This window comes from Dermochelys coriacea, chromosome 2, assembly GCF_009764565.3.
Source record: "Dermochelys coriacea isolate rDerCor1 chromosome 2, rDerCor1.pri.v4, whole genome shotgun sequence".
NCBI lineage: Eukaryota > Metazoa > Chordata > Testudines > Dermochelyidae > Dermochelys > Dermochelys coriacea.
The window spans coordinates 102,055,990-102,081,197 of NC_050069.1; the positions used below are offsets into that span (position 1 = coordinate 102,055,990).

Genomic DNA, 25,208 nt, shown 5'->3' on the forward strand with positions numbered 1-25,208 from the left:
TGGGGCGATAGACGGAACCCATATCCCTATCTTGGCACTGGAGCACCAAGCCGGCGAGTACATAAACTGCAAGGGGTACTTTTCAATAGTGGTTCAAGCCCTGGTGGATCAGAAGGGACGTTTCACCAACATCAACGTGGGATGGCCGGGAAAGGTACATGACGCTCGCATCTTCAGGAACTCTGGTCTGTTTCAAAAGCTGCAGGAAGGGACTTTATTCCCAGACCAGAAAATAACCATTGGGAATGTAGAAATGCCTATAGTAATCCTTGGGGACCCAGCCTAGTCCTTAATGCCATGGCTCATGAAGCAGTACACAGGCAGCCTGACAGTAGTCAGGAGCTGTTCAAATACAGGCTGAGCAAGGGCAGAATGGTGGTAGAATGTGTATTTGGACGTTTAAAAGCGCACTGGCACAGTTTACTGACTCAGTTAGACCTCAGTGAAACCAATATTCCCACTGTTATTACTGCTTGCTGTGCACTCCACAATATCTGTGAGAGCAAGGGGGAGACATTTATGGTGGGGTTTGAGGCAAATCGCCTGTCTGCTGGTTATGCGCAGCCAGACACCAGGGCGGTTAGAAGAGCACAGGAGGGTGTGGTGTGCATCAGAGGAGCTTTGAAAACCAGTTTCATGACTGGCCAGGCTACGGTGTGAAAGTTCTGTTTGTTTCTCCTTGATGAAACCCCCCGCCCCTTGGTTCACTCTACTTCCCTGTAAGCTAACCACCCTTCCCTCCTCCCTTCGATCACCACTTACAGAGGCAATAAAGTCAGTGTTGCTTCACATTCATGCATTCTTTATTAATTCATCACACAAATAGGGAGACACCTGTCAAGGTAGCCCGGGAAGGGTTATGGAGGAGAGAAGCACCAGGAAGGGTGGTGGAGGAGGGAAGGACAAGGCCACACAGCACTTTAAAAGTTTAAAACTTTAAAACTTATTGAATGCCAGCCTTCTGTTGCTTGGGCAATCCTCTGGGGTGGAGTGGCTGGGTGGCCAGAGGTCCCCTCACCGCGTTCTTGGGCATCTGGGTGAGGAGGCTATGGAAGTTTGGGAGGAGGGCAGTTGGTTACACATGGGCTGTAGCGGTGGTCTGTGCTCCAGCTACCTTTCCTGCAGCTCAACCATACGCTGGAGCACATTAGTTTGATCCTCCAGCAGCCTCAGCACTGAATCCTGCCTCCTCTCATCATGCTGCTGCCACCTTTCAGCTTCAGCTCTCTCTTCAGCCCGCCACTTATTCTCCTCAGCCCGCCACCTCTCCTCCCGGTCATTTTGTGCTTTCCTGCACTCTGACATTGTCTGCCTCCATGCATTCTTCTGTGCTCTGTCAGTGTGGGAGGACAGCATGAGCTCAGAGAACATTTCATCACAAGTGCATTTTTTTCACCTTCTAATCTTCGCTAGCCTCTGGGAAGGAGAAGATCCTGTGATCCTTGAAACACATGCAGCTGGTGGAGGAAAAAAAAAGGGACAGTGGTATTTAAAAAGACACATTTTATAGAACAATGGGTACACTCTTTCACGATAAACCTTGCTGTTAACATTACATACATAGCACATGTGCTTTCGTTCCAAGGTCGCATTTTGCCTCTCCCCACCATGTGGCTAGCCCCTCCCCCATCTCCGTGGCTAACAGCGAGGAACATTTCTGTTCAGCCACAGGCAAACAGCCCAGCAGGAGCAGGCACCTCTGAATGTCCCCTTAAGAAAAGCACCCTATTTCAACCAGGTGACCAAGAATGATATCATTTCCTGAGGATAACACAGAGAGATAAAGAACGGATGTTGTTTGAATGCCAGGAAACATACACTGCAGTGCCTTATTCTGCAATGATTCCCGAGTATGTGCTACTGGCCTGGTGTGGTAAAGTGTCCTCCCATGGTGGACGGAATAAGGCTGCCCTCCTCTTTTTTTTGCAAAGGCTTTGGGAGTACATCCAGAGAGCCGCAAATGCCAGGGCAAATTAATCATTAAACATGCTTGCTTTTAAACCATGTGTAGTATTTTAAAAGATACACTCACCAGAGGTCCCTTCTCTGCCTGGCGGGTCCGGGAGACAGCCTTGGGTGGGTTCGGGGGGGTATTGGCTCCAGGTCCAGGGTGAGAAACAGTTCCTGGCTGTCAGGAAAACCGGTTTCTCTGCTTACTTGCTGTGTGCTATCTACAACTTCTTCATCATCATCTTCCTCGTCCGCAAAACCTGCTTCCATGTTGCCTCCATCTCCATTGAAGGAGTCAAACAACACGGCTGGGGTAGTGGTGGCTGAACTCCCTAAAATGGCATGCAGCTCATCAAAGAAGCAGCATGTTTGGGGCTCTGACCGGGAGCGGCCGTTTGCCTCTCTGGTTTTCTGGTAGGCTTGCCTCAGCTCCTTAAGTTTCACACGACACTGCTTCGGGTCCCTGTTCTGGCCTCTGTCCTCATGCCCTGGGAGATTTTGACAAATGTTTTGGCATTTCGAAAACTGGAACGTAGTTCTGATAGCACAGATTCCTCTCTCCATACAGCGATCAGATCCCGTACCTCCCGTTAGGTCCATGCTGGAGCTCTTTTGCAATTCTGGGACTCCATCATGGTCACCTCTGCTGATGAGCTCTGCATGGTCACTTCTGCTGATGAGCTCTGCACTCTCCTGCAGCTCGCCACGCTGGCCAAACAGGAAATTGAAATTCAAAAGTTCATGGGCCTTTTCCTGTCTACTTGGCCAGTGCATCTGAGTTGAGAGTGCTGTCCAGAGTGGTTACAATGGAGCACTCTGGGATAGCTCACGGAGGCCAATACCATCTAATTGCGTCCACAGTACCCCAAATTCGGCCCGGCAAGGCCGATTTCAGCGCTAATCCCCTTGTCAGGGGTGGAGTAAGGAAATTGATTTTAAGAGCCCTTTAAGTCGAAAAAAATGGCTTCGTCATGTGTACGGGTGCAGGGTTAAATCGATTTAACACTGCTAAATTCGACCTCAGCTGCTAGTGTAGACCAGGGCACAGGTACAACTTGGTCCTTCATTTTTCATTGATTTCAGTGGATACGTGATGTTCCATACAATTTATTATGTATGAATCTTTCACATGCGACCATAAAATGGAGGCATTTTTGCTCACCACAGTAAGGGCCACATTATCCAAAAAGCGGTTCACCTGCATATACAAAATTGAGCAAACAATAACATACTTACATTTGTACGCTCCACTACCTTGATTGTGAATGCCTATCCGGTATTGTGAATACAAGTGAACGTAAATGAACAATGTACATATGCAAATATCTCAATAGTAAGTGAATTTTCACTGGGTGTGTATTCAAACACAATTAGTCTTCCTTTAAAAATTTAACCCTTAGCATCACATGGAACTTTCATGACAGTTTAGGTTAACTTCTTGGCGTCTTAGACTAGAATTCCCATTTCATCCATTATAGTGATAGTGATAGTGGTGCTCTACATCCCTGAAATAACTGCATTTCAGTGGTGCTCTTTTTGAATTGTTTGTAAAACACTTTTGTATACTTAAAACGCAATGCACTGAATAAAATGTAAATTATTATAATTATTTGATCAAAATCTTGGAATTCCCTAGAAATGTCAGCATTGGAGTGGAAGAGGAGAAAAATATTTCTTTTAAAAGGACAATGTCTATATAACTTAGCTCAGAGAAAGCTGAAGGACAGGAAACTGCATTGGAGTGGGAAAGAGAAATATTAGAAGCAGAAGAAGGGGCATCAGCAGCGATTGCACCTGTTGTCAGCAGCTAAGATATAACAAGGAGGAGACATAGGCTGTTTTCTTCAATGCCTCCCTCCCACTCCCTTTTCTACATTTTAAAATTTAAATTTGCTCTATTTTAACTTGCTGAAGACAAAACCATTCTCTTTAAGTGTATGATAAAAACTTAAACTGGGCACACTTGCCAGCCATGTATCTGGTAACATATGGGAATGGAAATGGCACCATTGATTAAGAAAGATCAGTCCACTGATCAAGTATCTGGTTGCCCATGTTGCCGCTTCTGGGGAGCCTTCCGAGGTGAGTGCTGCCTGGATCCAGCACCCCAAAAACCGTTCTCTGCCCCGAGCCCCCTCACGCACCCAAACTCCCTCCCTCTTAGTTAACCAGAATTTTTGACTTACTGGCACCCCCCATTCTCCCAGTGTGCCAGATAACAAAGCTTTTACTGTAATTACCCTTCCTGTTAATTCTTCAACGGGCATCTTCACCTACACTTATCTACCTGGATCTTAAGCCAGCTATTTCTCACATAGGAACCTCTTACCCAGGCACTGGGATGGCACGGAGACTATAGAGGTTGTGGATGTGAGTGCCTGTTAGAGAAGGGTTTGGAAAGATGATTCTGATGAAGAGCAAAATGTGATGCAGTATCAAACCCAGTTGAAAAGCACTATGTGAAGTGGCATAGGCATAAGCCTCTCTGCCTGATTTTTCTCCTTCATCAATTTTTTACAGTTTGTGAGGAACAGGAAATTTTGGGATTCTCGTGACCTAGTGCCTTGGGCTGATGTTCTTTTTAGCAGAAAATAATATTTTTCATGTGATTGGAAGGAGAGCAAGCGTCCCAGTATGAAACTGCCAGATTAAAGGCACCATCTGTTTAGGTATTGAATTCTGGTTTGGGGAAAGAGTGCTCATTTCTGAAGATAGAGACTGAGACTCAGAGCATTACTAGTGAGACAAGTGAGACGACGACATTAGTCATGCATTTTGAGTGAAATCCTGACCCTTGGGAGTTTCACCACTGACCTCAAAGGGGCCAGGATTTCACCCAAAATGTATGACTAATTTTGTCCTCTCATTTGTCTTGCTAGTAATGCCATTCTGTGTCTCAGTGAGTGAACAAGAGAGGTAGGTGAATAATGTCATTCTAATGCATCTCTTTTAAATAGTAGGTCATAGTGTAGAATAGAGATGGGAATGTAGAGGATGGAAATGAATGAAAATAAACCTCTAATAAAGGTTCACAATGGGGTCACAATGCCTCGTCTGATGACTTTTGTTGCCAACTACATTTCCCCCTTTGTTGCTGTCAACAGGGGGAACAAGATCACAGTTGTATGGGCTTTGAAATGTTGGGGGAGGGAGGAAGCATGTTGGGAGACAGGGAATCTTCTGGGCTGTGAAATCTGTAGGTCAACCCTTTGTTCACGTTGCATACACCTGAAAAACTTGGTTTATTTTGAGAGTACTGAGAGACCCTTATTGAGCATGACAAACAAACGATCATGTTCTCAGGTATTGTAAGTTTTTTGTATGTTGATGATAATCTGTTCTTGATGCAAGGCACGCTGTGAAACTAAGCCTAAGGTTGCATTTCACAAATTATGAAAACAGGTTCTGTGTTGTGGTAGACTGGGAGGGTGATAGCACTGATACAAAATGCATTGATTTTTTAGTTCTTTGCGCAGCTGTTAGATTACCATACACTTGTTAGAGGTGACAGTATACAGATGTTTGACAGCCAGGGAAAAATAATAGAACATGTGATTCTTTCAGCTTAGAAGTAATTTTGTAAGGTGTGTTTTGAAATGTAATTACATAGCTGTGCTGCCTACCGTTATTACTTAACATTCATTAAATCCTCTGAATATTGAAACAAACATATCTTGTAATGGTGCTAATTTTGTCATATGTTTGCAAAGTGGATTCTTGACAGACACCTTTCGACTTCAAAATTTTTGCCACCGTTCAGCTCTTTTTAACATGCTCACTAAGCAAGCAAGGCAAGTGGGGAGATGTTTATTTTTTTTAAACTAAAATAAAGCAGGTGAGTATAAAATAATAAAATAAGCTAATAAAATAAGCAGGTGAGTAATGTACTGTAAATAGGCTCCTGCTTATTAAAATTGAACTTACTAGCATAGCCCAACTTTTTATATGTATTCATAATAGAACCATGGATGTTCTCGTTGGTCTTTAGATGTTCTACATGTCAAGTCACCTTCTGCCAAAATTTTCAACTTTAAGAACAAATATAAGATAAAATAATGAATTACATTTTTATTTTGTATTGCAAGAAATGCCCACTGAGTTCAACATTTTCTTCAAGTGGATTGTTGTTTTTAGTAATGATGCATGAACACCTTCCGTTTCATTGCCAAACATAGGTGTTTGGGGAAAATTAAAAGGCACACGTTCCTTAAAATTGATTGCATTTTGTTTGTTTTTTGTTTGACCTGTTTCACAGATTATTAATTTTTAGTTAACCTGTTCATTAGATAATATTTTCCTGTGAATAATATTAGAGTTCTCCTAATTCCAGTGAAATTCTAAGGAAAAAATAAAACCTTGAAACTCTGTTTCATTCATTTTAGATGTCATAGTTACAGCAAAGAAAGATCCACTTTTTTATTTTAAAGTAAATTCTATTGTAAATCTCAGTAAACTGGCAAATGTTTGCCTTGGTTTCAACAATAGATTGTACTCTGTTGTGTCCTGAAATAGCAGACACAACCGTCTGATGGTGCTTATCATGATGCCATATGTGCATCCCAAAGTTTACTGCGGTTGTTTTTTACATGGCCCAAAGTATGTTTCGTATGCATGACATTCTGCTTTGTCATTGATCAAAATCTGCATTTGCATACTAGTCTCCAATAGTGTTTTATTGTACAACCTCTTCTAGATACTGTGGGAAACGTCATATCATTTTCAAAAGTGTCTAAGGGGCTTAGGTGCTAAGCCCAATTTCAAAAGGGACGTGTGCTCTGCTATTCAAGCAGCTTTCTACCTTCTTTTAGAAGGTGCAGCTTCCTCAGTACTGGTCTCTATGTACCAGGAACAACGGAGCACTTGTCCCGGTTAGCTAGCCATCTTTAACTAGTATCCAAGTAAAGAAGCTCCCGCTCATTCCATATAGCTCTCTTCTTTCATAGTGGTATAACTATTTGGATTTTGATTCTATATGTCTTCCCAACACCAGCTGCTGAATGGGCAAACCATTCAGGGAATTCTTACTCATAGACCAGCTGTTGTACAATTGAGATATGTTTGTTTTCCACTCTCCTTTTCTCTGCCTAAGACTCTTATACCAGAAGAGGTGGAAGGAGACAATCCTGCCTATCGCCACCACTTTATGGCCATGCAACTAATAATTCTTTTACATCTTAGGAACACAGATTGGTGATAGAAGGACAGCAATTGAAACATGATGAGAGACACAGGAATATGCAGGAACAACAGAGCTGATTGATAGTGTGCAACTCATCCATAATGATCTGTCTGGTACAGACAGTAAATTATTCTGTAGATTGATGAAGCTCATTGAACAGCACATTGATAATCCCGTGTCCATAATTATGTTCAAATGGGGTCAGGATCAGTGATATAGGTATACCCAGGGCATGAGATGTACAGAGACATATTCCTCCAATGTTGCCATATTCCAAGAATTTTCCTTTTCAACTTGTTCCCCACATGCACCCAGTTTCACTCAAGGAACCTTCACAAAGAAAACAGAAAAAATAGGAGGGGAGATTTCTAGAAGATAAGGTTGTAGTTTGCTCAGCTGATTATTATGTATCCATTCAAAATCTGTTTCCTAAAATTCTGCTTTTTTGGACTTAATTCAAGAATAATAATAAGTCTCCATTGAAGGAATAGCTCTATTGTAGAGTTGAAAGGGCCTGTACTCCCATTCACAAGACCGGGATAAATTTTCTGGTCTCTGTCCCAGAGTCAGCCCCAAGAGTGGGAGTGCTGTTGGGAGATGAGGAGGGGGTGGGAGGGAGAAATGTGTGTGTTTGTTGATTTAATAGTATCCTCTCTGGCTAAATAAGGCACAGCATTGACAGTTTCATACTGGTTTTTTTTTAAGGGGCATTGGGGTAGGTGATCGTGCAGATTTGATCTCTCAAGATATTGGGGTTTCCTACCTCTCCCCCTGCCCCAAGGCTTGAGAACCTGAGCTCCAGGCCCAACTAAATGTCAAAGCAAAGTTTACACAGCTACTTATAGCATGCTAGTGCAAGCCCTGCTGGCATAAGTCTGTGGACCTAGGCTGGGAGGTTTGGTCCCGGATGCAATGTAGAGATATGCATAAGGGCCAGAATGTCCTGTTATAAAGACCCAGCTGCTAGATGAGTCAGCAGAAAAGCCCTGCTTTTCCATCTAAGGATCTAGAACCTGACACTCTGTCATGGGAGGCTTGCACCTTTCAGATTTGTGGATATCTTCCACAACAAACTCACCGCTGTCAGATATTTCACTTTTAAATTGAGTTCCTTGTGTACAGTCCTGTAAGAGAGTTGTTGGCAATCCAGCCTGGTCCCTTCAAAGTCAGCAAACAGCTATGAAATTCCCAGGATTTTAGACTTGTGCTGCATGGAAAAAAAACAGCTTATTTGTATAAAACCTTTGCCTCCTAATCAGTTTTACAAATTTCTGTACTGTGTTGTCTTAAATTGACCTGCTGAATAGGCCATCCTGCCATAGAGGCAATATTTGTGACCTTTGGCAGCAATGTTCTGCATAGTTTAGTAAATTAAGATTCACCAAAATTTAGATCTGTAAAATTTGAATGTGCAGTGATTTATATGTGCAAAACCCTGTTCTGGTGTACACAGCAGCTAATTTAAGGGTTTCAGAGTCGCAGCCGTGTTAGTCTGTATCCGCAAAAAGAACAGGAGTACTGTGGCACCTTAGAGACCAACAAATTTCTATTTATAGAAACACATTTTATTAAACAGAGTCAGATACTTGTGGGTTATGATCTTCCTTGTAAAACTTAAGTATTTGATTTCCATTTAGTAGTTGTCACAGCAGCTAGCATGAAACCACTATGAAGGCTTTGGAACTGCTGCTGTTGGGGTCAGGCCCTGGTCCCTTCCACCCAACATGAGACCAAAAGTCCATTTACTGTGGGGCAAGGGGAGACATCAGGTCATTAACCTGTGCCAGCCCCTTCTCAGCCAGGGTTGCCTCCTACCTGCATGCAGGCTCTTTGTCAGGCAGCAGGTTCCATCCCATCCCAGTAGCAAAGTGAGCCCAGATGGGCAGGAGGAGGTAGGTGGAAATAATCCAGTGAGTGACAGGGGAGGGGAGGAGGAGCAAACAGTGGGGGAGGGAACTTGGGGGCAAGAGGTGGAGCGTGGGGGTGCCTTGTGGGAAGAGGCAGAAAAAGGGGCGGGGTCTGGGGAAGAGACAGCAAAGGGGGTTGGGCTTTGAGGGACGAGGTGGAGCAGGGGTGGGGCCTTGGGGTCAGCAGTTAGAAAGGTGGCAACTCTATTGCATAACTATTGTATAAAAATCCCATCCACTTCTGGTCTTATCAAAACAAAAACAATATTTCATTGATGATAAAAAGATAAGTAAAGTGGCAGTACATTTCCTAACTTTTTTACAACATATATAATAAATCAAATTATGTCATTGATATAACTTTTTAAAATTTAACTTATACCTTAAGTAGAATAATAGATCACGACTCCTTTCCTGACACTTTAATACTTTCTATTTATGCATTAGTTGTAACTATCTGAGCTTTCATGTATAAATGATCTATGTCAATCTTTAATTCACTTCACTCCCTCGGTGTCACACAAGTCTTTTATTAAAGAGGGTTTTTAAAAAATATATAATATTTGTGTTAACTTGCAATGGAAATTATTCATGCCTGGTCTATAGTGCTATCACTCTAATGGTGCATAGCCCCTGTGAGATCGTATGTGAAAGCCGCCACAGTAGGTTGCATGCCATCTTAAATTCATTCCTTCTAATGAACTTTTATTCATGGTAGGGGCAGCCTTAATCTTTTGCAAGGTGGGGGTGGGGGAGAGGCACAGATCTGTGGAATGTTTTGCTACCAATTCCACGTGACTAGACAAATGCCACAGAAAGTGTTTTTAAGAGCACTGTGATTAGTCCCTTACTCTTAATTTCTTGCTTAATCCATCATATCATGCTCACTCTCGGACTGGTGAGCTTTCTTTTCTTGGGTCCAGTGGTCCCTGCAGCTGCTCTTTAAAAGAGTTGGTTCTGCTCAAGCAGCTGACTGGTAGGCCCAGGTACTATTAGCAGTATTGCCAAACCAAAGCATTCAAAAATCATGGGTCAGCCCCCCTCCCCCCCAAATCATGAGATTTTAAAAAGCAGTAAATCTGCATTCTTACTGGACTTCTGGTTTTTGAGACTGTTTTACATTTTCAAGCATCTCTCTTCAACCCTGAGGGCTAGAAATTCACTTTTTTTTTTTTTTTTTTTTTTTTAAGTGAAAGCTAAGATTTTTCAAGTCATCACCTGGTTCCAGAAGCTGGGACTCTGGAAAAAAAAATACCAAATATCACGGCTATTAATAACATTGCAAGAGTTGGCAACATTGCAGGAGCCTTGGATGACATTGCCTCCCATAACAGTGGACTTGGCCTAGGGTCTTCCCAAAAATCTATAGCTGTTGTACTTCTGAAGCGCAGAGTCATCTTCTTGAAGTAGAGGCTGAGTTCTAGAAAAAAATAATGTTTTGCCTTCAGTAAGTGCTCTCTGTATTGATTATATTTGTATAATAATTATTGTTCATCTATTTAATTTCTTTTAAGAATGCCAACATTATCATTTAAGGCCTGATCCTGCAAACTGTTGAACACCATACTTGAGGTATGGTGAATTCCCTTAGCTCCCCTTGAAGCACTCAACATGTCTCAGGAAGCACTGAGCTTTTCAGTATCAGGCCCTTTAGCATTACATTTGAAGGGGAACCTGATGGCAGTTCCTGAAACATTTACAGTGGCAGTTTTCATCTTTGTTTTACCATTTTGTTTGTGCTATGGAAAAGCAGCAAAATGGTTACTCACACCTGGAGCATTGCAGATATTCAGCTGTTCACATGAAATCACTTATTATACTGCATAAGGCCTTTTTTCCCTTCTTTCTTGCCTGTTTGATTTTCACATGCAGCTTTTTCTCTCTTTCCATTACAGAAATGGACAAAGTAGTACATTTTTGTTTTTCATTTGGAACCCTTAAGTGCCCAGACTCTGATGAAAAAGTTTCCTAGGAAATATTGCATAAGAGATTGAGATTTTTACATTCAGTATACTATAATGACACTTTGCCATGTAAATAACAAGCTGTGCTCCCCCCAACTTTGATTATTGTGCAGCTCTCACACATTAGTATCTTAGTTTTTATTTTTTTCTAGAAAATTAAGAGAGACAATGGAGGTTTCCAATTAAAAATAAGAATAATATTAATTTAAAATGTGTTAGATATACTTACAGCAATGTCGAAATGACTGCTTTCTGCCCCAAAACAACAGCAGTAAATTTGGAATGCTTTGTACTGTTGGAACACAGAATTTTATGTCAGTACAATTATTTTCCTTATGTACAGTAATTCTGATGACATTTGCATAGTAATAATCAAGATTCTGTGATTGATTATTCAGTTTCTAAAGATTGTGGTGTCCATACTTATTAATCCCATATGAAAAAAAATGAGTCCCTGGTATTTTTAATGTCGTCTTATAAAAATAATGAAGTCACTATCATTTTTAAAAGACAGAATTATATTCTTACACCCTGAAGGCTTCACAAAAATGAGATTCTCTGTAATAATGTGAAAGTGCCCAAAGTAGATCAGACATGGAGAAGATACATTAACATATTTGTAAAGGAAAAGTACTCTTTCTTGGCTTTTGTGGCTCATATATGCCATAATGCTACAGCGTTTTACAGTCCTTGCATTGTCCATTAGTGCAAACATGTCCATATGAATTCAGCATTTAATGTTAAAAATCTTATAACATGCCAGTTTGATTTGTAGCCCTTCATATCATAGAATGCTAATTAAAATCATATTTTTGCATATGTCATGCCTTTCATGTACATATGCAAATAGATTCTATTGCCTTTCAGCTATTAGTAATTAACTTTATGAAGGACAGCTGTAATACATAATTAACAAAAATGTTTGCAAGCCCTTTTTTCACACTGAAAGTTACAGCAGTAAGATTTTTGCTTATCTAGAGAACCATTTTAGTTTGAAGTTTCAGTCTGATATCTAAATTGTTTGAAGCAGTCACATGATATCCTTGAATTGATGTTAATGGTGTTATCACCGGAAGAACGTTACTCAGTAGGCTCCTATCTTTTTCATTACGTATGTCACCAGAATTAAATTACTGTAATGGAATTGCTTTGTGTTTGGTATAAGTCATAATGTTGGGTAATACATTTGTTGTTGTTGTTGTTGATGATGTCCTGGTGCCACTTGGGCAAAATTCCTGTGCACAACGTAATCACAAACATTATCTCCCTTTAGCCACAAAAAGAAATCCCAGCACTACAAATGCTATTTTTTTTCCCTATATGTCTCCTTAAATAATTAATATGTTGAAGGTTGACCAAACACAAGTAATGATTAAAGGACTGATCCTGCTATCCTTATTCATGCAGCATTTTACTGAAGTCAATGGGACTGCTCACATAAAGAAGGGTTTCAGGTTTTAAGGTTAAATAAATAGAAGGTTAAAGAATGTTATATAGGTAAAAAATAAATTTGTTTTTCAGCATATTACATAAAGTGTTTTTAAACTGCAAAGGGAATCAGGAACAAAATTATTGTGTATTTTGACAAGTGATTTGTTTTTATGACTTTTTTTGTATATCTGTGTAAGAAAACCCCAGATGTAGACCTGTAAATTTATGTTGTTATGATATCAACTTTCAAATTTAAAAATAGGTTATGATATCTTGATCTAACAAAACTGATTACATTTCATCTTCAATAAAATATGCTTAAATATGTGTTTAAAAAAATAACCCCACCCATTTTTACAAATGTTTTGGTACAAGCCAATTGAAATTAATTTTTTTTTTTTAAGAGTGGCCTTTGTGATGAAGAAACACTTAAATACTCACTTACTGGGCAAACATGGAGTCGGTACACCAAAAGAAAGGTAAAGTACAATATTTTGCTAATTTTCACAAATGTGTTTATGTGTACTGCAAAAATCTTTTAAGATGTATTAACTACTCTGATTTGGATTCTATTAATATACTATATACATACATTTATATAATATATAGGCATGATCCTGCGTTCCTAGCCAACCCAAAATTCCCACTGGAGTTGTGTGCATAAGGAATATAGGCTTGGGGCTGGCTGGTCCTTATTCAGTGAAGCACTTAAGCAGTGCTTAATTTTCAGTGTGTGCTTAAATCTCACTGACATCAGTGGGAATTAAGACATACTTAAATGATTTGCTGACTGGGAACTACATGGGTCTTATCGAATGCTCACTGAAGTCTATGGAAAGATTCCCATAGATTCTAATGAGAGCTAGATCTAATTTTATTTTTATTAGAGTATGGCTCAGGCAGTCATACTGGGCAAAACTTCAGTAGCTGTGTCTTGCCTTCCCAAAAACAAACCAAAATTACACACCACCCATTTTTGTTTTTGGATTTGGTGCTTATAAGTTTATAAAATATTTTACATTTTCAAACCAAAAAATAGGCCCCCTTAGGTTTTGTTGATTCACTGGAGTCACAACTACAGAGTTGTGTGTGAGATCTGGATACACAAATCCCCCAACCTTCTCAAAATTTTGAGGGTAGGGGCAGAGGAATTTGGTGTTAGGTTTTGGCCCATCTCTGATTTCTATAACTTTGTTCATTTACTCTAGATTTTTATAAGTTTTTACAAGTTTTGTTTATAAAAATGTATTTTTCCTCTTTTAAAATGTACCTAGAATGCTTCATGTTTTAAAAATATCATATCACTGAAACAGAACTATGTTTACTAGGTCATCAAATATCAGATTTTGCTCCTCATTTACATCACAACTAATCCCACTACATAAGACTTAATGACTTTTTAGGCAAATTGAAATTTTAACAAAACAAAACATTTACTGAAATCATCCAGTTAAATAACTTAGTATTCACCAATGTGGATGTTCCATATGTACAGTATTCATCATTGTAAAAGTGCAGAGAGATCAGAATCCCGGAAATATAGGTAAAATGTTTTATCATGATAAGAAATGGAAAAGTTGTGGCTTTGCCATAGTAAAAAAATATAGTTAATATTATAGGGGCTTTTTATTTAAAAAAGAAAAGAATCATGGCAAACAATATTTTAATTATTCAATTTTTATGATGAATTATGAGTAATGTCAAATATTTATTTTACAAAAATTGTTTTCAGGTATGCAATACCATTTAATTAATATTTTAAAACCTTTTTTAAAGAACATACTCCATTATACTGGACATTAGAGATCTAAATTTTGGAAAAATCATGGGAAAACGTAACTCTGGGATGAGGTGCTTAGGGTGACTAACATCAGGATATTTTAAGTTTTAAGGATGCCCTAAATATCAGGTTTTTTTGTTACAGAATTCATAGCTGTGACATACTTTAATTATAGAATTATCAAAGTCCTAATTACTGTCCTGGCAGCTGCCATTTTGATTTACTTCTCCTGAGGATAGTCCACCATATCTGTATTTTTAAACTCTAAAATCTTCTTTTTCTTATTAGAATATTAGTTAGTTTTGTAAGTGTCGCAGGGTTGTTCTTGCTACTTCTTCAAGCATTACTTATGCACTCTGTTGACAATCAAAGAAGCGTTTTAAATGAAAAAACATTCTAAACTTCAGATACAGCTAGAGGAGTTCCTCTTCAGAAAAGGAAAACTAAATGGTGGTTTCAGCATGGTAGTAAAAATTCCATGGTACAATCAAAATACTTTCCTTTGGGTCTTATTCAGCTCCCATTAATGACACTAGAAATGGAAGTAGATCAGGCCCTTTTCTCCATGTATTTACCATACGTTACTTTTCAAATGACCTTAATATAGAGTATTCAAATAACAGATCATCCTCTGGCATGCACGTATGTTGTATATATGGGTAGTGTGTATTTTTAACGCTTTATCCCTTTTGGTGTTTAAGCCTTTTTGCAAAGTTTTCTCTACAGTTTGTTCAAGCAGAATTTTAGTTACAGCACTATTACATCACGATTATTCAGATTTCCATTTTTTTCTGGACTATAGCATAAGACATGGAAGAAAAAATAGTTACATTTACATCAAATAAGATATAACTGGTATAAATTGTTAAATGAAAACTGTTAGTTTATATTTGGTATCTTTTCTGGTGGCACAGTGGAATTCTGAAAAATATTTTGCTCTTGTGGTTTGTTGTCTCCAGAACTCTATTCAAAAATTTGCACTCTATTCAAATATATCCTTCTACAAAGGGGTACTTACTGCCTAATCATCAGAAATACTACATTGAAATAACTTGTATTACCCTTGTGAATATGTGTACAATAAAATATGCATACAACAGATCTCCAAATACACTATCTGACCTGAGAGGCACATTTTTAGTGTTCACCATCTCAAATGAGTTCTTTAAACAATGGATGCTTTAATCTAAAACAGTGTTATTTTTTTTTCTGGAGCTCTCCTACATGATCCTGTTTCCCTCCCATCTTTTCCCACATTCCTCAAAGGCTTTTTGAACCATCAGCCATTGTAGGGTTGCAAGAGTGACATGATGTGTTTTCACCTGTCACAGACTTTAGCGAGCTGCTTTCACAACACTCCTAGCCCTTGCTGCCCTGGGAGCAAAGAACCAAGCTCAGGACACTAACCCCAGTGTCCCATCTGGTAGCATACTGTGTTGCAGCATACTTCCCCCCACCCCCGGCCAGCATAAACTAGTGATTTTTTGAGTGACTTATTCACTCCTCTTTTTTAAAATCCCTTATTTTGTCTTTGACTATTTCTTTTTCATAATACTTTTTTATCTGGCTTGTTGTCTTAATGTACAGCAACATTAAGTAGTAGTGGCAGGACTACAACAGCAATATAATTTCCTCATAGCAGTCCCTTTCTGGTGATGGCTAAGATTTAAACAGTGTAATCTAATACAATAAATGCCCAACCACCACTCTTTCCCTTTCCACATTTCCCCTCAATTTATGAAGGCGTGTGATGTCTTTTAATGGCTTTAGGAACCAAAGAAACTCTTCATCAGCATGTTCAACCATCACTTTGGGCATAACTGTTCTCTAAATTAAGTTATGTAGTTTTCTTACCTATTTAAAACATTAATGCCTTGGCTATAATTTTGCAAGCTTGCTATATTTTAATTTCTCTAGGACAATATAATCAGTTTATTCTTTATGTTTTGAATTAGATTTTGCCCCCTGATACATTGCCTATTATAGCAAATACTAATAGAAGTTAGCTAAATAGGCTGTGACAATTAAATTAATAATGCATTTTGTTTGCAAGTGTTTAGTCTTCATGGTTTGACTGATGTATGCAAAGATGGTAATTTATTAAAAGTAAATTCATGTAATTGTACTGCAGAGTGTGATGGACCAAAAAAAGTTGTCAGCATGACTATCATCAAAAACAGAAAATTGAAATAAGTTCAAAAGGGTACATTGAAAAAAATGCTAAACTACTGTAAACACTGAGAAGTTGGTGGTTGTTTTAACAAACTTCTTAACAAAAAGTATTTTTGATGACAAGCACTGTGACAGTTCTGAGAAAAGAAATATCTTTTGCAATCCATGCAGTGATGCTGGACTTTGGCAGCTTATTCTCTGCTACTTTACATCCTCCACAAGTATTAGTCTTCAATATGATACACAAAATGAAGGTGTTTTGGAGACAGTACTCAGCATGTGCTCATGCAAATAAGGAAAGCAAGCATAATGCATAATGAGTAAGGGTATTCTTAAAACATTTTTATGTGGATTTTATTTGAAAGGGAAAACATGTTTAAAAAGAGAAATTATCAGAGAATGTAATGCAATTAAAATCAAATAAGCTTATAGTAAAGAGAATTATAGAAATTAATTATAAATAATGAAATACTTACATACTTCAACAAAAAGTACTGCCTGGACCATTATGGTCCATTATCAGAGAATAGCTAAATCAAAAGAAGAACATTTTTGTACAAAAATTCCTCTACATATTTTTTTCCATTTTTTGGAACTGAGATACTGATTTATTATCAACTTGAATGTGTCTCAAAACTGGTATGTTATCTGCCAAGTTCAAGGCTAGTACATATTTGGTAGTTCAGTGTCAGTAATCTTCATGGGACCTATAACTATATCTTATTGGCAGGATAAATCTTTTAGTTACACCTTTTATTATATATAGTAGACAATGGGGTCTGGTGGTGAGGGAAAAGACCAGGAATGATGGTGCTGAGTTGTAATTTGTGTTAAACCAATGACACGCCAGCAGTGACATTATCGTGCCGCAAAACTGGGCCAAAGAAGGATTTCACTGAAAAATGTATTTCTGAGCTCACCTCTGTGTGTGTGTGTGTGTGTGTGTGTGTGTGTTTGTATACACATTCATCATCTTAACCGACTTTTTAATTATGAAGCATCGCTCAGGTTTAGAAATGCTTAATCTGAAGAGGTACATTTAACTGTCCTCCAGACATTTTTACAGAATAAGGGTAATTGATGTAGAGTATTTTTTTTATGAATCTTGTAGAACATGGTAACAATGATTTCATTGTTCACTAGAACTCTATTTAATCTATCCAGTACATTTTTTTTATAGTAGTATACTAGTGAAAGAACATAATTAGTTGTGGTTATCATATAATTATCTAGTCTACAAGGTGAAGTTTAAAAAAGTATTTTTTAAGAAGTATACATGACATACATGAGTAATCCCGTTGAGTTCAATCGGATTGTTAACAGGCATAAAGTTCCTCCTGTGCAAGTGTTTTTTTCAGAGTCTGGGCCAGTGTTTTCAAGAATCATTTGTAAGATTGAAAATATATATATATTTTATAAGGCTATTCTTAGATTCTAAATATTTTGACATGTTTTAAAGTACTAGTCTGAATGCTATAATGGGAATGTTTGTGATAGGAATGAGTACAGTAGTTACCATTAAAAATAAACATTTATCCAAAGTTATTGCACAGAGATCTCTGGGAAAACTCTGATATGTTGTCTTTGAAGTGTTGAGAAATACTGGGATATCACTCTAAGATAACTGGGGGTAAATTTTTGCTTGAAATTTGTACACAACTGGTCAATATTTTGCCCTTTGCTGGCAATATGTCCATAGTCTCTGAGGTAGAGATACCATTATATTTGAGCTATTACAATCACTATCATCACTGGTGGGCTTAGATATAGAGATCTCAATAGGGTGTTAATAAAAGACAAAGAAAGCTGCCAGTGTCTACAAGAAATGTGTCCCTCAGGAAATTAAAAATTGTATGCCATGGCATACTTGAGATGGCTAGCTGCATCTATGGGTTTCAAATCATCTTCAGTTGATCTGAAAGACCATATCATGATTTCAACTTGAGAGCCTTTTAGTATACATCCTATAAATAAATTTACATTGCTATCTACTTGCAGTCTAAGTATTTCTGAGTTTTATTAAATAATGATGAACTATACTTCAAAATTCTTTTATAAAAAACATAGCATATCCTAGGTTAAAAATAGGAGTATCTCAGTTCTAATCTTCAGCACATTGTATGAGTCTATGCATTTTGGAAAATGAGCTACTATTTCACATTTGCAATAGGTGACATCCTAAAATATGCAAGAATATATGCCATTTCTTAGCCCTGGTCTACACTACAAGTTTAGGTCAAATTTAGCAGCGTTAGATCAATTTAACCCTGCACCCATCCACATGCCAAAGCCATTTTTGTTGACTTAAAGGGCTCTTAAAATAGATTTCTGTACTTCGCCCCAATAAGGGGATTAGCGCTGAAATGGACATCGCCAGGTCGAATTTGGGGTAGTGTGGATGCAATTTGACTGTATTGGCCTCCGGGAGCTATCCCAGAGTGCTCCATTTGTGAGCTCATTGTGATCCATCTGGACAGCACTTTCAACTTGGATGCACTAGCCAGGTATACAGAAAAAGCCCCGGGAACTTTTGAATTTCATTTCTTTTTTGGCCAGCATGGCGAGCTCATCAGCACAGGTGACCATGCAGTCCCAGAATCGCAAAAGAGCTCCAGCATGCACTGAATGGGAGGTACTGGATCTGATCGCTGTATGGGGAGATGAATCCGTGCTATCAAAACTCCGTTCCAGAAGATGAAATGCTGATATATTTGCCAAAATCTCCAAGGGCATGATGGACAGAAGCTACAACAGGGACCCGCAGCAGTGCTGCGTGAAAATTAAGGAGCTCAGGCAAGCCTACCAAAGAGGCAAATGGCTGCTCTGGTTCAGAGCCCCAGACATGCCGTTTCTATGATGAGCTGCATGTAATTCTAGGGAACGCCCCTACTACTACCCCACCCCTGTCCGTGGACACCTGCAAGGGGGGAGTGTCACGCAACAGGCATGAGGATTTTGGGTATGAGGAAGATGAGGAAGAGGATGAGGATAGTGCACAGCAGGCAAGCAGAGAAACCGTTCTCCCCATCAGCCAGGAACTGTTTATCTCCCTGGAGCCAATAGCCTTCCAACCCTCCCAAGGCAGGCCCCCGGACCATGAAGCTGGAGAAGGCACCTCTGGTGAGTGTACCTTTGTAAATATAATACATGGTTTAAAAGCAAGTGTGTTTATTGATTAATTTGCCCTGAAGACTTGGGATGCATTCGCGGCCAGTACAGCCCCTCCTTTTAAATGACCAACCCAACAAGTGCTTGGTATGGGAAAGGAGGGCGCTGCTGTTTGAAACCATTCCCACATGTTATGAAGGTTGAAGAAGCCGAAACACTGTGGCTTACCATGACTTCCTGCAAGCCTAATTTTGTTGCCCAGCCCTACGTGTGTGATCTCTCACACCAAACCGGCAGGCCCTCAAGATAAGAGGCAAAATGCGACCTTGTTCCGAAAGCACTTGTGCTATCTAATGTTAACAGCTTGGTTCACCGTGAAAGAGTCTACCCATTGTTCTCTAAAATATGTCTTTTTAAATACTACTCTCTTTTTTTTCCTCCTACAGCTGCAAACGTTTCAACACTCCCCCTATCATCTCCTCCCAGAGCCTAACGCAGATAAGAAGGCGAAAAAAATGCACTCGTGACGAAGTGTTCTCTGAGCTTGTGCAGGCCTCTCGCACTGAAAGAGCTCAGCAGAATGCATGGAGGCAAACAATGTCAGAGTCCAGGAAAGCAGAAAATTAACGCGAGGACAGGAGGGACGAGCAAGATGAGAGATAGCATCAGCGCGATGAGAGGAGGCAGGATGCAATACAGAGGCTACTGGGTGATCAAACTGATATGGTCCAGGCTCTGGTGGAGCTGCAGGAAAGGGAGCAAGAGCACAGATCACCGCTGCAGCCTCTCTGTAACCACCCACCCTCCTCCCCAAGTTCCATAGCCTCCTCACCCAGATGCCCAAGAATATGGGGGAGGAGGGGTCCCGCTCTGGGCACCCAACCACTCCACACCAGAGGACTGCCCAAGCAACAGAAGGCTGGCATTCAATAAGTTTTGAAGTGCAGTGTGGCCTTGTCCATCCCTCCTCCCCTCAGACTCCACCTGTGATACAGTATGGCCAGAAGGCAGCAGGAGAGTGATATAGGAGAGATATGTAAGTCCCAGGATGAGGAGAAGCCTTATTCCCTGTAGAGGGAAGAAAAGTTTCTGTAGATTAATTAAAAGCATCTGAAGCCAATTAGAGCACCTGAAGCTAGTCACCTGATAAAAAAAACCCTGCTTCAATCAGCCAGGGGAAGGAGATGGAGCAGAATGGAGCAGAGAGCAGTTTGAAGGAGTTGGAGCAGAGTGCAGTTAGGAGGAATTGAAGTAGAGGAGAGTTTGGAGAAGTGCCGTGGCTGGCTAGAAGACCAAGACTCTATGTAAAGAGACACCTGACTTGTGCAGAGAGAAGGGCAGGAAGCTCCACAAGCTGAAGAGCAGGAGAGGGAAATAGCCCAAGGGAAGGAAGCACTAATTCAAGTGGTTTACCACTATCCCTAGGGCCCCTGGGCTGGGACCCGGAATAGAGGGTGGTCCCGGGTCCCTCCCTCTCCACTACCCTTCTCTGGGTTACTAATGGGACAATAAATACCCTAGTTCAGGGGCAGGAAACTGTGCCCTGAACCCCCCCCCCCCCAAGAAGAGGAAATGCGGGACCCATCATAATCGTACTGGCAATTTGCCGCACACCCCACCTGGTGCTTCCCTCCTCCCCCACCCCTCCCGGGCTACCTTGACAGGTGTCCCCCTATTTGTGTGATGAATTAATAAAGAATCCATGATTTTGAAACAATAATGACTTTATTGTCTCTGCAAGTGGTGATCGAAGGCGGGAGGGTGGTTGGTTTATAGGGAAGTAGAGTGAACCAAGGGGGCGGATTTTCATCAATGAGAAACAAACAGAACTGTCAGACCGTAGCCTGGCCAGTCATGAAACTGGTTTTCAAAGCTTCTCTGATGCACAGTGTACCCTGTTGTGCTCTTCTAATTACCCTGGTGTCTGGCTGCAAGTAATCAGCAGCCAGGCAATTTGCCTCAACCTCCCACCCCGCCATAAACATCTCCCCCTTACTCTCACAGATATTGTGGAGCACACAGCAAGCAGTTATAACAATGGGAATATTGTTTTCGCTGAGGTCTAACCGAGTCAGTAAACGGAGCCAGCTTCCAAATGCACATTCTACCATTCTGCACTTGCTCAGCCTGTAGTTGAACAGCTCCTGACTACTGTCAAGGGTGCCTGTGTATGGCTTCATGAGCCACGGCATTAGGGGTAGGCTGAGTCCCCAAGGATAACTATAGGCATTTCAACATCCTGAACAGTTATTTTCAGGTCTGGGAAGTAAGTCCCTTTCTGCAGCTGTTGACACAGACCAGAGTTCCTAAAGATGTGAGCATCATGTACCTTTCCCGGCCATCCCACGTTGATGTCGATGAAACATGCCTTGTGATACACCAGTGCTTCCGGCACCATTGAAAAGTACCCCTGCCAAGGTAGTCCGGTCCCAAGATAGGGATATGCATGCCATCTATTGCTCCACCACAGTTAGGGAATCCCATTGCAGCAAAGCCATCCACTATGACCTGCACATATCCCAGAGTCACTACCCTTGATAGCAGCAGCTCAGTGATTGTGTTGGCTACTTGGATCACAGCAGCCCCCACAGTAGATTTGCACACTCCAAATTTTTTCCCAACTGGTCGGTAGCTGTCTGGCGTTGCAAGCTTCCAGAGGGTTATCACCACTCGTTTGTGAACTGTGAGGGCTGCTCTCATCTTAGTATTCTTGCACTTCAGGGTAGGGGAAAGCAAGTTGCAAAGTTCTATGAAAGTGCCCTTACGCATGTGAAAGTTTCACAGCCACTGGGAATCATCCCAGACCTGCAACACTATGTGGCCCCACCAGTCTGTGCTTGTTTCCCAGGCCAAAACTGGCATTCCACGGCATGAGCCTGCCCCATTGCCACCAGGGTGTCCAAATTGCCGGGGCCTGTGGTTTGAGAGAAGTCTGTGTCCATGTCCTCATCACTCTCATCACCACGCTGCCATCGCCTCCTCCCCTGCTTTTGCAGGTTCTGGTTCTGCACATACTGCAGGATAATGCGCGAGGTGTTTACAGTGCTCATAACTGCTGCAGTGATCTGAATGGGCTTCCTGCTTGCCATGGTATGGCGCCTGCAGGAGAGCAGAGTTGCAGTGGAAGTGGTGGCTAAAGACGGATGCCACGAGAATATACATGTATAGAGAATGACAAGAGGACCTTTGAGGTGGATTCATGAGAGCAGAGTTGCAGCGGAAGCGGTGGAGGATGACAGTTAGCACCGTTCGCATTTCCTGAGGAAGAACACATGTACCCGGGAGCCCATGACAGACAACATGGAGAAATTCGCTATTGAGACAATAGCAGCAGAGCAGAGTTTCAGCGGAAGCGGTGTATGACGACGGTTAGCAGTCCTACAGCATCATGTGCTGCCAGCAGAACCTAGGACACAACAGCGGCGGTGCACCGCTCCAGAAGTCGATGCTAGCTACAGTAGTGAGGATGTATTCCGCCGACTTAAAGTGCTTGGTATGGACATACACAATCAACTGTATAAAATCGATTTCTAAAAATCGATTTCTATAATATCAACCTAATTTCATAGTGTAGACATACCCTTAGAGAGCATGATTAACCCTAAGGGATAAACTTCCACAATGATGAATAGTGAATGTGAAATAGTTGGGGACAATGTATACCTTCAAGTCAGCAGCACTGCGATGGGTACCCGCATGGCCCCACAGTATGCCAACATTTTTATGGCTGACTTAGAACAACGCTTCCTCAGCTCTCGTCTCCTAATGCCCCTACTCTACTTGCGCTACATTGATGACATCTTCATCATCTGGACCCATGGAAAAGAAGCCCTTGAGGAATTCCACCATGATTTCAACAATTTCCATCCCACCATCAACCTCAGCCTGGACCAGTCCACACAAGAGATCCACTGCCTGGACACTACTGTGCTAATAAGCGATGGTCACATAAACACCACCCTATATCGGAAACCTACTGACCGCTATTCGTACCTACATACCTCTAGCTTTCATCCAGATCATACCACACGATCCATTGTCTACAGCCAAGCTCTACGATATAACCGCATTTGCTCCAACCCCTCAGACAGAGACAACACCTACAAGATCTCTATCATGCATTCCTACAACTACAATACCCACCTGCTGAAGTGAAGAAACAGATTGACAGAGCCAGAAGAGTACCCAGAAGTCACCTACTCCAGGACAGGCCCAACAAAGAAAATAACAGAACGCCACTAGCCATCACCTTCAGCCCCCAACTAAAACCACTCCAACGCATCATCAAGGATCTACAACCTATCCTGAAGGACGACCCATCACTCTCACAGATCTTGGGAGACAGACCAGTCCTTGCTTACAGACAGCCCCCCAATCTGAAGCAAATACTCACCAGCAACCACACAACAGAACCACCAACCCAGGAACCTATCCTTGCAACAAAGCCCGTTGCCAACTCTGTCCACATATCTATTCAGGGGACACCATCATAGGGCCTAATCACATCAGCCACACTATCAGAGGCTCGTTCACCTGTGCATCTACCAATGTGATATATGCCATCATGTGCCAGCAATGCCCCTCTGCCATGTACATTGGTCAAACTGGACAGTCTCTACGTAAAAGAATGAATGGACACAAATCAGACGTCAAGAATTATAATATTCAAAAACCAGTTGGAGAACACTTCAATCTCTCTGGTCACTCGATAACAGACCTAAGAGTGGCTATCCTTCAACAAAAAAGCTTCAAAAACAGACTCCAATGACAGTCTGCTGAATAGGAATTAATTTGCAAACTGGATACAATTAACTTAGGCTTGAATAGAGACTGGGAATGGATAAGTCATTACACAAAGTAAAACTATTTCCCCATGTTATTTCTCCCCCCCACCCCACACCACCCCCCATTGTTCCTCAGATATTCTTGTTAACTGCTGTATATAGCCTACCTTGCTTGTCACCATGAAAGGTTTTCCTCCTTCCCCCCTCCCCCCCCCGCTGCTGGTGATGGCGTATCTTAAGTGATCACTCTCCTTACAGTGTGTATGATAAACCCATTGTTTCATCTGTTTCATTGTTCTCTGTGTGTGTATATCAATCTCCCCTCTGTTTTTTCCACCAAATGCATCCGATGAAGTGAGCTGTAGCTCACGAAAGCTTATGCTCAAATAAATTTGTTGGTCTCTAAGGTGCCACAAGTACTCCTTTTCTTTTTGCGAATACAGACTAACACGGCTGCTACTCTGAAACCTAAAAATTCAAAGTTTGCCTGAAGGTTCATGTAAGCATGCAAAATTTTTGATGCTTATCCGAGCAAAATATATTGAAGTTGGACAACAAGTGGTATGAAAGCTATCTTCACAAATGGATTGGTAAAAATAAAAATTTTACCTAAAAGAACAGAGAATTTAATTTTTTATAGACCTAAAAAAAAACCCACTTAAAACAAGCAGATTTCTTTTGCTCCCAGTGATTGCTTGTTTTTCCCTTAAAAAATAGAAACTTATTAGTTTTGGGGAAAAAATCTGAATTTAGTCTATTATAGCTGTCAGTTTGCAATTCAGACGTCGTGTGCAGTATTTTGGAATATCCAGTATCTGGCTGAAATTCTTCCTTTTGGGAAGAGCAAAGCTATATCCATTATGCAAACTCAATGATTCCCTAATGAGCCTCTTAATTGATTTTAAGTATAATAACTAGGTGTAAATGGTGTTA

The 25,208-nt window shown here is 40.7% G+C and overlaps 1 protein-coding gene across 11 annotated transcripts in view; it reads left to right on the forward strand.

Moving 5' to 3' along the window:
- The window catches only part of ZNF407 (zinc finger protein 407), a 471,531-nt gene that overhangs the window by 170,036 nt on the left and 276,287 nt on the right, over positions 1-25,208 (forward strand). For all 11 annotated transcript variants that reach the window (XR_006278950.1, XM_038392353.2, XM_043508194.1 and 8 more), the window contains exon 4: positions 12,836-12,910. Coding sequence is in view for 10 of the 11 variants with exons in the window: in XM_038392353.2 (XP_038248281.1) it covers positions 12,836-12,910 (75 nt within the window). In the remaining variant the exon portion in view is untranslated. The remainder of the gene's footprint in view (positions 1-12,835; positions 12,911-25,208) is intronic.